This window comes from Petaurus breviceps, unplaced genomic scaffold (assembly GCF_028583685.1).
Source record: "Petaurus breviceps papuanus isolate PSGF00001 unplaced genomic scaffold, PetGlider_PUasm1.0 90696, whole genome shotgun sequence".
NCBI lineage: Eukaryota > Metazoa > Chordata > Mammalia > Diprotodontia > Petauridae > Petaurus > Petaurus breviceps.
In genome coordinates, this window is record NW_027187314.1 from 1,297,379 (window position 1) to 1,313,261 (window position 15,883).

The window sequence follows — 15,883 nt, forward strand, 5'->3', positions numbered from 1 at the left end:
GTGTGTGTGTGTGTGTGTGTGTGTGTGTGTGTGTGTGTGTGTGTGTGAGAGTGAGTGTGTGTGTGTGAGTGTGTGAAGTGTCTGAGGCCGGACCCGAACCTAGGTCCTCCTGACGCCCCTAGCTACCCCTTATGTTAACTTCTTTATGGTTCTATGTCTTACAAAAAAATGAACTTGTTTTTTGCTTATTTTTTAAAACAGCCTTCTAGTAAATGCTTTTTTTTAATCATCAGAAGGTCAAGTGGAATTAAAAGCCAGTTTTGACTAAATGAATATTGTAATTAAGGAAAACCTAACCTTAAAATTGGTTACTATAAAAAATAGTTTTGAACTCATGAGTTACCAGTATGGCACTACATAATTATTAAGAATGATTTGAGAAAGATGTTGAGAATTTGAAGAAAGATGTTTGTGTTAACTTTTTTAAAAGCCTAGGTCCTAAATATTAATGCACAAAAATAATCCTAATGAACTGCAAAAATATCAGGTGCTATTTTAGTAAGATGAACTTTGATTTCACATCTGCTCATTTGCAATTCATGTCGAAACTTGTGTTTTTCCTTGTTTGTGTAGTAGGCATTTCTACAGTGGCTTTTCTTACTTTTAGCTTGTTATTTTTCATTGAGCACCTCTTATTGCAGACTTTGTCTTTACTTTTGAAGGCCTTCATACCACATTCCCTTCCTCCCTTTACAGTCTTTTCTCCTCTCCATGTACCCCATGATACAAGGACACTGGCCTCCTTGGTATTCTTATCCAAGATACTCCATCTCCTGACTGAGTATTTTCACTGGCTGCTCCTCATTCCTGGAATACTCCTTCTCATTTCTGCTTCCTGGCTTCCTTCAAGTGTTGCTAAAGTCCCAACTTCTGCAATAAGCCTCTTTTTCCCAGTCTTCCTTGTTGTTAGTGCCTTCCCTCTGAGACTGTCCTCCAAATTTTCCACTTAAACATTGTTTGCACGTGTTGTCTCCTCCGTTAGATTGTCACCTCTATTAGATCAGGGACTGTTTTGCCTTTCTTTGTGTCTTCAGCACTCAACACAATACTTGGCACATAGTAGATGTTTAATGAATGCTAGTTGGCATTTTACCTTGCAGTCATTTTATTTTATTTTTTAACACTTCAACCGAAGACTAATTTTTATTGTTTTTTCCCCAAATGCTTTATTAACTTCTGTTTTACATCATTCATTTCCTCCAGATTTTGAGTTACAGATTTTTTCCCCTTTTTTCCCCTACCCACTGCCCCAAAATAGCGGTCCCACAGGATATCCCCTCCTCCGATCTGCTCTCTCCCATATCTTCTCCCATACTCCCAGTAGGGCATGGTGGATCTCTGTGCCCCAGTGCCTGTATATCTTCTTTCCCAGTTACATGTAAAATAGTATTAATAATAGTGTATATATATATGATTTTTTTTTTTAACATTTGATTTTAAAACTTTGAATTCCAGATTCATTCCCTTCCTCCCTTGTCACCCACCCTTACTGAGAAGATAAGCAGTTCAGTATAGGTTGTACATGTGTAGCTATGCAAAACATTACCATAGTAGATATATTGTAAAAGACTGACTATATTTCCCTCCCTCCTATCCCACCTCCCACTTGTTCTGTTCTCTACTTTGATCCTGTCCCTTTTCAAAAGTGGGTGCTTCCAACTTCCCTCCCCACCAGCCTGACCTCCCTTCCATCATCCCCCCTCTTATCCCCTTCCCACCTACTCTCCTGTAGGGTGAAATACCCTATTTAGTGGGTATACCTTCAGTGAGAATAAGGTTTTGCCTTTTTGCCTTCCTGTTCTTCCCCTCCATTGTAATCATTTTCCCTTGCCTCTTTTATATGAGATAGTTTACCCCATTCTGTCTCTCCCCATCTCCTCTCATTATATTCCTCTCTCACCTCTTAATTTCACCTTTTAAGTATCATCCCTTCCTGTTAAATCGGTCCTTTGCCCTGTATCTATGTATACTTGTAAACATATATACACACATTCACATATGTATTCATATGCCCATATACCCTCCTATATAGACATATATATATATATTTCTATTCCCTTCAGCTATTTTCATACTGAGAAAAGTTTCATCTGTTACAATTATCATTTTTCCATGTAGGAATGTTAATAATTCAGTTTTGATAAGTTCCTTATGATTTCTTTTCTCTGTTTACCTTCTCAAGGTTCTCTTGCTTCTTGTATCTGAATGTCAAATTTTCTATTCAATTCTGTTTTTTTCAGCAAGAATGCTTGAAAGTCCTCTATTCCACTGAATGACCATATTTTCCTCTGAAAGATGATACTCAGTTTTGCTGGGTAGGTGATTTTTGGTTTTAATCCCAGCTCCTTTGACCTCCAGAATATCACATTCCAAGCCCTTTGATCCCTCAGTGTAGAAGCTTCCAGATCCTGAGTTATCCTGATTGTGTTTCCACAATATTGAAATTGTTTCTTCCTGGCTGCTTATAATATTCTCTCCTTGGTCTGGGAATTTTGGGACCTGGCTATAATACTCCTAGGAGTTTTCTTTTTTGGGGATCTTTTTCAGGAGGTGATTGGTGGATTCTTTCAACCTCTATTTTGCCCTCTGGTTCTAAAACATCAGGGGAGTTTTCCTTGAGAATTTCTTGAAGGATGATTTCTAGGTTCTTACTTTGATCATGGCTTTCAGGTAGTCCAATAATTTTTAAGTTATCTCTCTTGGATCTGTTTTCCAGGTCAGTGGTTTTTCCCATGAGATATTTAACATTGCCTTCTATGCTTTAATTTTTTGGATCTGTTTAATAGTATCTTGATTTCTCATAAAGTCACTAGATTCCATTTGCTCCAATCTAATTCTGAAGGAATGATTCTCCTCAGTGAGCTTTTGAGATTTTTCCATCTGGCAAATTCAACTTTTTAAGGCATTCTTCTCCTCATTGCCTTTTTGAGCCTCTTTTGCCATTAATGAGTTAGTCTATTTTTTAAGGTGTTATTTTCCTCAGTCAGGCTGTTCACTGTCATTTCATAATTTTCTTGCATCGTTCTCATTTCTCCTCCCAATTTTTCTTCCACTTCTCTTATCTGCTTCTTAAGATCCTCTATGGCCGGTAACCAGCTCGTATTTTTCTTGGAAGCTTTTGGTGCAGGAGTTCTGACTTCACTGTCTTACTCCTGTTCCATGCTTTGCGCCTTTTTGTCCCCAAAATAGGAGTCTAATGATGGATTCTTCTGTTTGCTTTGCTTCCTTTGCCTGGTCATTTTGCCATTCAATTACTTGACTTTTGGGCTTTTTGCCACAGTGGGACTCTGCCACCAGACAGGGGAGCCTCGTTCCAAATGCTGGGGTTTTCTAGCTTCTGGACGTATTAGTTGGATGCCCTCTCTGAAGCCTCCACATGCTCTGGCAAGCTGGTCACATACCCCAGGATCTCCACCCTAGACTGTAATCCAGATCCAAGGAGGTTAAAGCAAGAGCGATTAACTCTCAGACTGGTCCCTTGGACCCCACTGGGTCCCAAAGTCCACTGTGCACTGACCTCTCACTTTGTCCTTAGCATCTATGTGTTGATAATTCTGGACCGCCACAGCTGCTGGTGATATGGGGTCCCTCCAGCTGGTGGTTGGTCAGGCGGGGCTGGGGTCGACTCCCAGAGCTCTGCATTGGCCGATTATTGCTGGCCTGTCCTCAGTGGGAGGTTAGCTTCTCTGTGTCATTTTGTGGGTTCTGTAGCTCCAAAGTTTTTTCAGAGTCCCCTTTTACATGAATTGGAGGTGGTGGGAGCTGGAGCTGCGTGGAGGTCCTGTTTCTACTCCGCCATTTTGACCTGACTATTCTGTTGTAAAAAATATCCTTTGTTTTGGGAGTGGCTAAGTGGCGAAGTGAATAGAGCACTGGACCTGGAGTCAGGAGGACCTGAGTTCAAATCCAGCCTCAGACACTTAACACAAAAAACTAGCCGTGTGACCTTGGGCAGGTCAGTTACCCCAGTTTCCCTCCAAAAAGCAAAAAAAAAATATCCTTTGTTTTATGAGATGAATTTCTGGGCAGATGGGGAAGTATATAGGGAAGTTTTAGGTGACATAATAACAAAAGATATAAGAATTTTTTAAAAAATGTGGCATGGGAACTCTGGAGCAAAGTCTATCTGTAAATAGATATTTTGGGAGTCTTCCTGAGATGAGCTGGTAGCAGGAGCTTTGAGAAAGGATCAAATCTCTGAGAGGGAATGTAGAGAAAAGAAAATAAATCCCATTACCTTTGGGGGAAACACCTATATTTTAAGGAGTGATAGAGGGAGAAAGTGAAAGGGGGGAAGAATGTAAGTGGGAGCAGTCTGAGAGGTAGGAATATAACCAAGTTTGGTTGGTGCCACAGAATCCAAGTATGAAGAGGGTTTTAATAAGGAGGAGAGGACCAAGAGAAGAACTTATTTATGTGGAGGAATACCTAAGTGGTACATTTTGGTGCTATTTAGTAGAAAGACTAGTGAATTTAAATCAGAGAACCTGGGTTCAAGTTCTTACTCCCTGTGTAACCTTGGATAAGTAAATTAACCTCTCTGGCTCTCAGTTTTCTCATCTGTTAAATGAGGGGATTGAACTTGGTGATCTGATGTCCTTCTAATCCTAATGTCTTTTTTTTTAAATCAAATGTTTTATGTTAAAACTTTTCCTTTCTCCCTCCTTCATTGATCTATTTCTTTTTTTTAATCTGTTTCTTGTAACAAAGTTTTTAAGAAATAAAAACCACATCAGTAAAACTCGTCAATCCACTAACAGTATTTGACAGTATATCCAATATTCCACATCTCTACAGTGAGTAGTCCCCTACCAGTGAAGCGAAAAGCCTAAGTCTTTGATCCTATCATTTAGTTCAACTCTTTCATTTGAAAGAGGAGGAAATCAGATCCAGGGAGGTTAATGGACTTATGGTCATCTACTTAGTAGCAGAGGCAAGATTAAAATGAAAGTTCTCCAATTTTCTCCTTATTTTATATAAACCGTGTTCCATTGAAAATTCCAGGGCGTTTTTCTTTTGCTATTGTCTTAGTTAAGTTAACATGCTGCCTTTTGAATAAAAAGTAGTAGGAATAAAAAAAAAGAATAAAAAATTAACACAAAAATTAGTTGTGTGACCTTGGGCAAGTCACTTAACCCCAATTGCCCTTCAAAAAGCAAAAAAAAAAGTAATAGGAATAAGTGGTTTGAAATGTTTTCTTACGGTATTCATGATATCGACTTGAAATAATACAATTTTAAGTTAGCATAGATCTTAGAGTTAAAGCCAATATTATTCAACCAAATATAATATCTCAGTTTCCCTAAAAGATGATTATTCAGCTTTTGATTGAATAACTACTTGTTTGAGTAAAAATCTTTGTGTAAATATTATTTTATAGTGTGTGTGTGTGTGTGTGTGTGTGTGTGTGTGTGTGTTCAAATTTGTTCCTCTTTTTAGGATTATTTGAGTTGTATCCAAACTGAAGTATCCTGTTTAATTACAAAGTAGCATTGGATAACATTGCTTTTTCAACAATGGCCATAACAATTTAGCCTGCTTCTGATCACATAAAAGGAACTAACTTGAGTTGTGTCTAATTGAGGTATATCCAAAGATTGTGATTTTATATCATTAAAGGAAATCTAGGGTAAAGTCATGTGAGTTCATAACTGTGAAATAAAATTTCGGAAGGAGTTTGTGAACTGTGGGCACATAGCCTCAAGAAACCACATTATATGAAATGTCAGAGTATTTATTCTCTTTGGAATATCAGGTTATTTGACAAAATTTTTTTCATTAAGCATAATTAGTATTGCTTTGTTAAGCTACCTTGAATTCTCTGTTTGGTTTGTGTGTTCAGTATATTTTTGATACTTTTTTTTTCCTGGCTAAAAGTCATTTATTTAAGGATGTATATAACAGGATTTTTACTTTGCATTTTTCATTATGTCAGCATCATTAGATGACAATCCTTTTATTAATGTCTTACTATATGTAATTATCTTCTGTAGAAATATCCTACCACCTTTTACTTAACTTTTTCTTCAGAAGAGCTAAAAGTTTACATTGTCCTATATTTACACCTAGAGTTTTTAAGTTTTATGCATGTAAGCTTCTTCATGGCCCCAATAGAAGTAAACCAAAATTACTAACTTCTGCTTTTATGCTATTATTACTTATATTTAGAATTTTTATCCTGAGGATTTGTTATAGTGATATTGCTAAGTGTATTAGGTTTGGGCTTGCAGTTTGGAAGTTTTGTGTCAGAATGTTAAATGCTTTTCAAGTAGGGATTGTTTTGATGTGTATGTATCTGTAGCAATTCATAGCACATAGTGGGTTCTTAATAAGTACTTAATGACTGATTGTGGAAAGTCTCAAGTTAAATAATGGGTTAAAATTAAATTTATAAATTTATAAAAAAAATTTATATGGAAATAGTTTGAGTTAGTCATTGATCTATCTGGTTTTTCTAGTTATTTTTCAAACATACCCAGTTTTTAGAGTGTGGGTTTCTTGATTTTTAATTTAGATCGACAAATTTTTGATAGTAATTAATGTATCAAAGAAAAAGAAATACTCATTCTGAGGCAAGGAAAATAACTTCCTGATTTATAAGCCTATAACTTTGACTTATTGTGAAAAGATTAATATGAGATTTGGTTTTTTCCTGGCTCAGGATCAGTGACTGATGAGAATTAAAGGCCATGGATGAAGATGGACTTGAATTGCAGCCACAAGAGCCAAACTCGTTTTTTGATGCAACAGGTATCACAGCAACTTCTTGGGTTGTTTTAACTTAATCACTGAAAGATGTTAAGGTGATTATAAAGAGGATAAATTGTTAATGAGTGATGCTTTTGATCACACATTTGGATGTTTGAACTATTATTACCTTAGAGTCAATATGTATACCAAAATTTGGGCAGTTAACCCTCTCTGGACCTCAGTTTTTTCATTTATAAAACAAGGGAGCATTAGATCTAAGTCTCTTTCCAGCCCTAACTCCTGTCATCTCTTCCTAAATTGACTTTTCCTCCCAACTTCCCTATTTCTGTCTTAAGAGTCTTAGAGCCAATTTTTACTTTTGCTATTATGCTTTTTTCCAGTCACTAAACCACCAAATTCTTCAAGTTGCTAATCAGATTCAGCTACTTTTCCTGGTCTTTTCCTTCCTCTTGTGTTGTTATAATAACCTCTTAATTGTTTTCCTTGTTTCCAGTTTCTCTTCCATCCAAGAGTTTTCATTGCCATTAGACTGTCTTAAAACTGTTTTTTATCATTCCATTTCTGTTCTTTGGCTTTCAGTAATTCCCCACTGCCTCCAGTCTAGCAATCTGGGCTGTCTGCAATCTAATCTTTTGCTTCCTGTACCTAGTCACAATAGGAATATGTTCCACCAGGCAAGAGAATCTTCTCACTGTTTATCTTTCATTCAACATGTGTCACTAATTCTTCTTTTTCTTTGTTTACTTGAAATGTCTTCTGACTGTTTAAATCTTTTATTCTTTAAATTGTAAAGCAATATATAAATATGATCTTTTAATAGTCAAAAGTCCAGCTCAAGGTCTACCTTTTCATATGAAGTCCATATGGATCTTAACTTCCTTTGAACTCTAAGCCTTTATTATTTGTATCTATAGCATATGATTAGTTGACATGTGTTAAGTCTTATCTTTCCAGCTAACGTATGAATTCCTTAAGGGAGTACATGTCTTCCTTGTTTTATAATTCTTTTGTTTTTTTACAGCTTCTAAGAGCTAAAAGCAAAACAAAACAGATATTCAATAAATATTTGTTAAATGCATGAATTTTGAAAGAAAAATATTTATAATTTCTTCATAGGGCATTATGAATTTGGAAATGTAACCACTCTGTCCAAAACCCCTTAATGTAATATTTTAGCGTTGTAGCAGAGAATTAAGTTTTCTATCCAAACCACTAGCGTTGCAGAGGCACATTTTAAAATGTATCCTCAATTTTTTAGACTTTTTTGAGTGAAATTTTATATTACTATTATTTTAAAATTATTTTTAATATTATTTTTATAATAATGTAATATTTATAATATAATAATAATTTTTTTAAAATTTACATAACCAAGACATTTGACAGCTCTTTTAATTTCCTTTTAAAGAAGTTAGAATCGTAGAGTTGCATTATGGTGTATGCAAGGAGTTTTGGATTTGGAGTCCTAGGACCTATGTTCAAACTCTGGCTCTGCTACTTAGTATCATTGTTGCCTGGGACAAGTCAGTTAACCTTTGTGGGGTTCAGTTTTCTATAAAATGAAAAGACTGGACTACATGATCTCCATGGTTCCTCTTCCAGCTGCAAATCTTATGGCCCTCTAGATTCTTAAACTTTTTCCACTTGCAATCCCATCAGCATTTCTTAAACTGTCATGACCCATAGTTTAAGAGCTGGGGTATTAGAAGATATTTTTGGTCAACCACCTGCTTGAATGGTAAATTGCTTCTACATTAACTCTGACAAATGACAATCCAGTCTCTTTGTAAATAGGGAACTCTCTACTTCTTGAAACAGTTCATTCTACTTTTAGATAGCTCTGATTGCTGGGATATTCCTTATACTGATAAGACCAAGACCTGCGTCCTTCAAATTTCTACCCATTGTCCCTTGTTATTTTCTCTAGAGAAAAGTAGAGTAAGTCTGATGATCCATTATCCATATGATGTGATATCCTCAAGTCTTCAGGGTAACCATTCCCAATTCTTCAGCAAAGGCTTACTTAACTTGCATTGTAATTCCTCTGTGCTTTCTTATTCTGTGTGATGTTTATCTGTATCTTTTTCTGTAATGTCTGTCATAGAAGATTCATTTGATGTGTTTTTAATATCTATGTTACATTTGGAGTATTCACCTTCTCCCCCAACTCCCCTTGTTTTTGGTATATGGCTGGTCATTTTTGGTCATACATGTTCTTTATGATGTTTTTGGTGCTATTTTTGAAACATATGAGATTGGATCTTAGGTGGTGGATTTTTTGGCCATAAAAACTTCTGAAATGGTATTTTCAGTTTGGTTTGATGTAAATTCATTATCACTGTTTGGATCCAGTTTTTCGGTTGGTGCTGAATGCACTTAGTTTTATGATCCAGACAGCATTACTAGTTCCTGACCATAATAATTTACCTTTCTGAAATCTTGATATACTGTGTTTATACTGAGTACCTGCCTAATAACACTGTCAAAAGAGAAAATGGGCTTCATCTGACAGTTATTTTTCATGATTTTTTATAGTTCCTAATGGTCACCAATATCCTTTATAAGTGCTAACATTTTATAATTTGTTCTAGAACTTTGTTGATCATGAACATTAATTCTGGTCTATAATTGAACAAATTTACATTCTTTTGTTTTCTGAAAATTGAAATATTTTTAGTCTTTAATCCTGGAAACCCTTTCTCTACTCCATGGTTCCTCAAAGAAAAAAACAATGATTTATCTGCTATCTATTTAAACAACCTAGGAATTCTCTAATTCCAAGTAACTCTAACTCATTTAATTAGAGCAGCCAGGTGGCCTTACTTCCTCACTTGTCTTGGATTTTAATTTCATTTTAATCATTTTTGCTTTATCTTTTACCCTTAAATAATTTTTCTTACTATATAAAAGACAACTATTTGGGTTGCTTGGTTTTCTCTCTGTAATTGGTTAATTTTATCATATTGATCCCAAGTGTTGGGTCTATTTTTTCTTCCAGTGTAACTAAAAGGGTGTTTTTTGTAATCATGAGAATTTTTTGCAAGCTTCATCTTTAGGGCTCTAGTCTTCCTGACACCATTCTTCAAGGAGTTATCATTTGTAAATTTATTTTTATTCATACCTGGTTAAGTGTTCCTAATGCCATATTTTGAACATAGACTTTAATATTTCAGTGGATTTGAGATTTTTTTTTGAGGGGGAAAGGCAAGGCAATTGGGGTTAAGTGACTTGCCCAAGGTCACACAGCTAGTAATTGTGTCAGGTGTCTGAGACTGGATTTGAACTCAGGTCCTCCTGACTCCAGGGTCAGTGCTCTATTCACTGCTCCAGCTAGCGGCCCATGTATGCATATTCTTTCCATTAGATTCTTGGCCGTATTTTTTATGCATCTTGCTAGGATTTGCCCAAACCCCCAGTGGCCTTCCTGTCAGGCTTTTTATATTTTGTGGGTCCCATTCATTGTCCTTTGTCCTCACCGTGTGGCTGGCGCACTCGCTTTTCTGCCCGTACATTTACTTAATGATAACACTCAGGCTGTTTCCTATTTGTGTTTATCACCGGTATCTGCTCCCCTGCGGGACACCCACAGCTTCGATTCCTTAGAAATGGTGATATTTACATATTGGCAGCCGGGCGACATCGCTACAAGAAAATTTGTGTTGAAAAGATGGATGTTTGTGCCAGGAGGAAGACTAAAGTCATTACATTAAGCCCTAGAACATTGCATAGTTTCCTAAATTAAATTAATGATTCAAAACAGCTTTAAACCAGTTACACAAGAAAAAGTAGATGAAGAATTCCTATTGTTTAGCCAAGGTGGGCAAACTATGACCAGAAGAGCTCAACCTACTTTTGTAGGACCTGTGAATTAAAAATGGTTTTTACATTTTAAAATACAACAAACCTATTTTGAAATGTAAAGACCATTCTTAACTGGCAGGAATCAAAGATCCAGACTTTATGTAGTTAAATGGACAACCTTTTGCCTTTGTCCACTGATAAATATCTTAAATAGACACTACAAATGTCTGGAGAGTTGTGATCATACTTAAACAAGAGAAAATGAGCTGGGTTGTCTGTGGGAAATTGGAAAATTCTTTTAATGGCCCCAAGCTTCTCTGAAACAAAGGCGCGTCCTTATAATATGGTTGTGAGTTAGAAGAAACTACAGACTCCAGAGAACTAAAGTTAAAGATCACCCAAAGGACAGTTAAGAGGCACATAGTAAGTTTGTACCATATTGCAAAATAAGTGATTGTGAAGAAATGGTATTAAGCATGTTATAAAAGATGTTTCTCCAGAAAAGATGATAAGCTAATGGAAAGAATAGAGAATTATCAGCTAAAAATCTACATGCTCTTGTTGCCATGAGAATTTACGGAAAATTTTTACTATCCTGGGTAAACCTGTGATGCACATATGGGAGGACGTGGAAAAGAGTCACGGAAGACAGGCAAGGATGGATGATTTGCAGGCTGCCTTGTTGGAAAGAACACCAACATCAGTGATATCATAGATCAGTTGGAGTATCAAAATAATCTAGCTCACTTTTGAATCCAGCTCATTGCCTGTCTATAGTGCCAACCCTAGATTTTATGTGTGTGTGTCTGTGTGTACACATATGTGTACATACATATTAGGCAACTAGATGGTACAATGGATAGAGCTCTGGGCCTGGAATCAGGAAAATAGTTCAAATCCAGCCTCAGATACTAACTGTGACCCCAGGCATGTCGCTTAACTTGTTTGTCTCAGTTTACTCAAATCTGCAAAATGGATATAATAGTGAAATGAGATCATTGTAAAGTGCTGAGTTAGTACCTGTATAAATGTTGTTATTATGTATGTATGTATATATTCTCAAATACATATATGCATATATAATATATGGTGCTGTATAAATGTCATTTTATGTGTGTATGTATATATTATTAAATGCATATGCATGTATAATACGTACATATTTGTAATCTTATAAATGTACATCACACACATACATATACAATTTATTATGGTCCTCCAACTTCATGTTATAATCTAGATAATAAGCATTTTTCCCTTTATTTTTTCTCTATAGGTTATTAGCCTGATCTCTTTTGAGTGATTATGAATCTATTTGAGTAGATTTTATAATATTCAGGTGCTTGATGAAATCAGCTCAGTAATCATCCATAAAAGAGAAGCATTTGGAAAAACCTCACTGCCTTTCTCTTCCATTTAGACCTGGCATATTGGGTCAGTGATGAGCCCCCTTGGTGTTCCTTGGTTTTATGCCTTGCTTGGTGTTAATTATAAGGCTTTTGAATAGTTATCACTGGTTTGCACTTATCAGGAGTTTTGTATGAACTTAATACATACTTCAGAAACTTTGTGAGAAGAGACCCTTTTAAGGCTTTACTGAATGCTTTTTTGTTCACTAAAGATAAAACCTGTGGTATCTTGTAATCTCTTTACCTTGGTTACCTTTTTTTTTTTTGGAGGGGGAAGGCAGGGCAGTTGGGATTAAGTGACTTGCTCAAGGTCACACAGCTAGTAAAGTGTTAAGTGTCTGAGGCTGGATTTGCACTCAGGTCCTCCTGACTCTAGGTCCAGTGTTCTATTCACTGTGCCACCTAGCCACCCCCTTTTTTTTATATATAGTTGGCAAAACCTTAACTTTTCCCTCTCATATTTTCCTCAAGGATACCCTGAAGGATACTAAAATCAATTTGCATAAAGATTTCATGAAGCTGAGAAAGTAGACATAAGGGTTGGTAGTTATTGACGTTCTCTCATTTGTCTTTGAGGGGAATAGTTATTAAAAGGGTTTATGATTTTTTTCCCCCATGAAGTATCCTGTGAAATTTTTTCTCATTGCTTATATTGAGTTGCCTCTATCTAGCATGGATTCCAAGATGTATTTGATTTGATTTATCTGTTGTTCTTGACTTCATCTTCTTATATGCCTTTTCTAATTCTTTGGATTACATTGGCCATAGGTATTAGAGCCCAAATGTGGTGGTTCCTTTATCAGTGATGATGAAAATTTTAATAAATTTGCTCCATTTTACATAAACTTACTCGTAGAGTGATGTGACTTCTCTGGGTCACATGCCAGACTGTCCTTTAACTTGTGTTTGTTTCCATTGGTTTTTGCTCTTTTATGAAGTTTTATTGTTTGTAATCCTTTGCTATCCTTCTCCATTGCTTTGCAAATGGACTTGTATTCTAACTCAGTGTTGTCTTTGGCTTTTAACTTTACTTAACAAGTAGATCAAGTGCTTACTTGTTATTGTAGTTCCTGAGTTCTTTAGACTTCCTCCTTTCATTGGTTGTTTTTATACTAGTTAACTATTTGTAAGAAATAGTGATAATTGAGGTGATTATTTATCTTTTTCCAGTTTCAATTTTTCATGATTGATGGATAATTTGAGTAGATAAGATTGAAGTTGTTTTAACTATTCAAAGGGTGACTTCTCATCTTTAATAATGTTCTTATTCATAGGCTTTGATCTTTGCTCTAGCTAGTCAGTGGTCCATTTGCCCAAAGAAAACTGATTCAGAAGAAAATATTAATGATATAATGGTGTGAATCTAAAGCCTTTGACCTCTTCCATTTCCCAAGACTGAACCATATTTCATATATATCTTTTAAAATCTGTGCTCATCAGAAAGTTCTCTATATGACCATATTAATGTTTTAGATTCCTCTTTGGGATTTATTTACTTATTTTATTTTTGGGCAATACAGTTCTTAAGAGTCTTTTCACCCTTCTTGATCTTGGGATCATAGATGTAGAGCTGGAAGGGGCTTGAGAAGTCTAGTCCAACTCCTTCCTTTTATAGATAAGGAAATTGAGGTCCAGAGAAGTTAAGTGACATGTGTAACATCACACAAGTGCTGTGAGAGGCAGGATTTACAAAAAAAATACATCCACTACACACACACACACACACACATACATATATATATATTCCCCAATTACATATAATGACCATTTTTTATGTTAATTTTAAAACATTTTGAGTTCTAAATTCTCTCCTGTCTTCCCCATCCCCCTTCCTGTGATGGTAGACAGTTTGATATAAGTTATGCATGTGCAGTCATGTAAAACATTTCCAGATTAGTCATGTTGTGACAGAAAACACATTAAAAAAAAGTATGAAAAAATAAGAAAGTTAAAAATTGTGTGCTTCGATTTGCGCTCAGACTCCCATCAGTTCTTTCTCTGGATGTGGATAGTATTTTTCATTGAGGCTTTTGTAATTGTTTTGGATCATTATATTGCTGAAAATAGCTAAGTCATTTACAATTGATCATCATATAGTATTACTGTTACTGTGTACCATGTCCTCATTCTGCTGACTTTGTTTTACATTAGTTTATGTAAAACTTTACAGGTTCTTCTGAAATCTTTCTGTTTGTCATTTCTTACAGAACAATAGCATTCTCCCATTGCAGTCATATGCCACAGCTTGTTTCAGCCATTTCCAGTTAACAGGCATCCCCAGAGGTGGGATTCGAATGGACTTCGGAGCCAATGCTCTTTCCGCTGTTCTCCAGCCATAGATCGCTCTCCATCCATTACAACCTATTTTTTTCCTGATATTTGTCAGTTATATTCTCCTAAGTTCTAGGGTACACAGTAAATCATAACAGCATTCTTCCTCTTGGCTATCACAGGCCCTAAAATTATATGATCATTTTCTCTCAAGGTTACTCTACTAGTTTACCAGTCCTCTATGATTCAGAATCAGGTTCAGAATAGCATTTTCCCTAGACATTTTTTTACCTTCTGAAATATGAAATTATAAACAAGTCAGGAATTTATAAGATGTATAACTCTTGGCAGAAGGAGTCCTTTAGCAGATTTCCAAATATTTAAAGCTTCTCCTCACAGCTATAAGATCTTACCTTCTTGCCAATTTTCTATTTTGACAAGTTTATATTACTTGTAAATTTTTTACAACTAATTCTTATAATCCAGTTTGAGGATATTGTTAAACAGGATTGGTAACTACATTTTCTTGCCCACTTCATTGCAATATGTAAGGGGTGGTTAAATTTTATCTTTAAATTGTAATAATTTCTTTGGAGAAATTAATAGGAATAGTACAAGTCCATGTAGTTCAGAGAATGAAAAAGATATTCAGGGGCTCTCAAATTTCTAAACACTAAAAGTCTGCCTTTGAATAAATTACTAAATTTGGGGATACATGTAAATGGATCATGTAAACATGTAAATGTAACATGTAAATAAATATATTTAAAACTAGAATTGTGGGATTGCTTTAATAAGAACAATGTATATAAATGTAAGGAAAAATTGATATACATTGTTAGAAAGTATTTTATAAAAGAAATTCTAGGGAACTTAAAATAGCTTCTAAATTGATTAAATTTGCTGTTTTAGCTCATTTAAAATAATTTTTGACATATGAGATTTGCCGTTTTTAACCTATTCAGAATAAATAGTATATTGAAGAAATTCACCAAAACTTTCTGCTTCTGTGTATCTGAGTAGTGATTAATTTGATATGCCTGCAGAGTTGATGGAACAGTATATAAGATAGTTAAGGAGTGGTCTATCAATTAAGAAACTAAAGTTATTTTTCTTGTAGTGACAAGATCATTGGGTCTGAGAGTCAAAAGACCTGGTTTCTATTTCTAGGTCATCTGCTTAATTTGTCTTTGTATGACATTGAGTTAGTCACTTTTACATTTAGGGGTAAGAATGGATGTTGGAGTATACGATGAGTTCATACTCTAGTGTTTTTTTCTAACTTAAAATTTTAGTTTCTCTCCTCTTATCCTAGTCCTTAAATATCAAGGAATAGTGCCCTGTTTGCTTCCTAAATTTTGTTTTTCTCAAAGTATTCCTTCATTTTCAAAAGGCCTTACTTATCATCTCTTCTATTTCTCTCTTATGCTGAACGTGCATCATGGTTATACTATAAATCAAAGTCTCTTTTTTTCATCTTATATAATATGTATGCCCAGGCTTAGCACTGCAGTCCAGATTATTGTCAGAACAGTAGGGAAGAAGTTTGAAGGGAAAAGGGGCAGAGTATTCCAGTGAAAGAAGGAGGAAGGAGAAATCAGAAGAGGGTGAATGTTTTGTGAGAAAAAAGGGGGAGAATGAATGTATAGTATAGCAGGGAGGAAATGTGTTTTGCAGATAGAATTTTCTGG

The 15,883-nt window shown here is 35.3% G+C and overlaps 1 protein-coding gene across 5 annotated transcripts in view; it reads left to right on the forward strand.

Moving 5' to 3' along the window:
- The window catches only part of ZFX (zinc finger protein X-linked), a 63,879-nt gene that overhangs the window by 8,955 nt on the left and 39,041 nt on the right, over positions 1 to 15,883 (forward strand). For 4 of the 5 annotated variants that reach the window (XM_069065634.1, XM_069065635.1, XM_069065633.1 and 1 more), the window contains one exon: positions 6,662 to 6,750. In XM_069065634.1, coding sequence (XP_068921735.1) covers positions 6,690 to 6,750 — 61 coding nt within the window. In that variant the 5' untranslated portion in view covers positions 6,662 to 6,689. Of the gene's footprint in view, positions 1 to 6,661; positions 6,804 to 15,883 lie in introns of those variants that run through there. The other variant, XM_069065636.1, reaches the window with a different exon arrangement.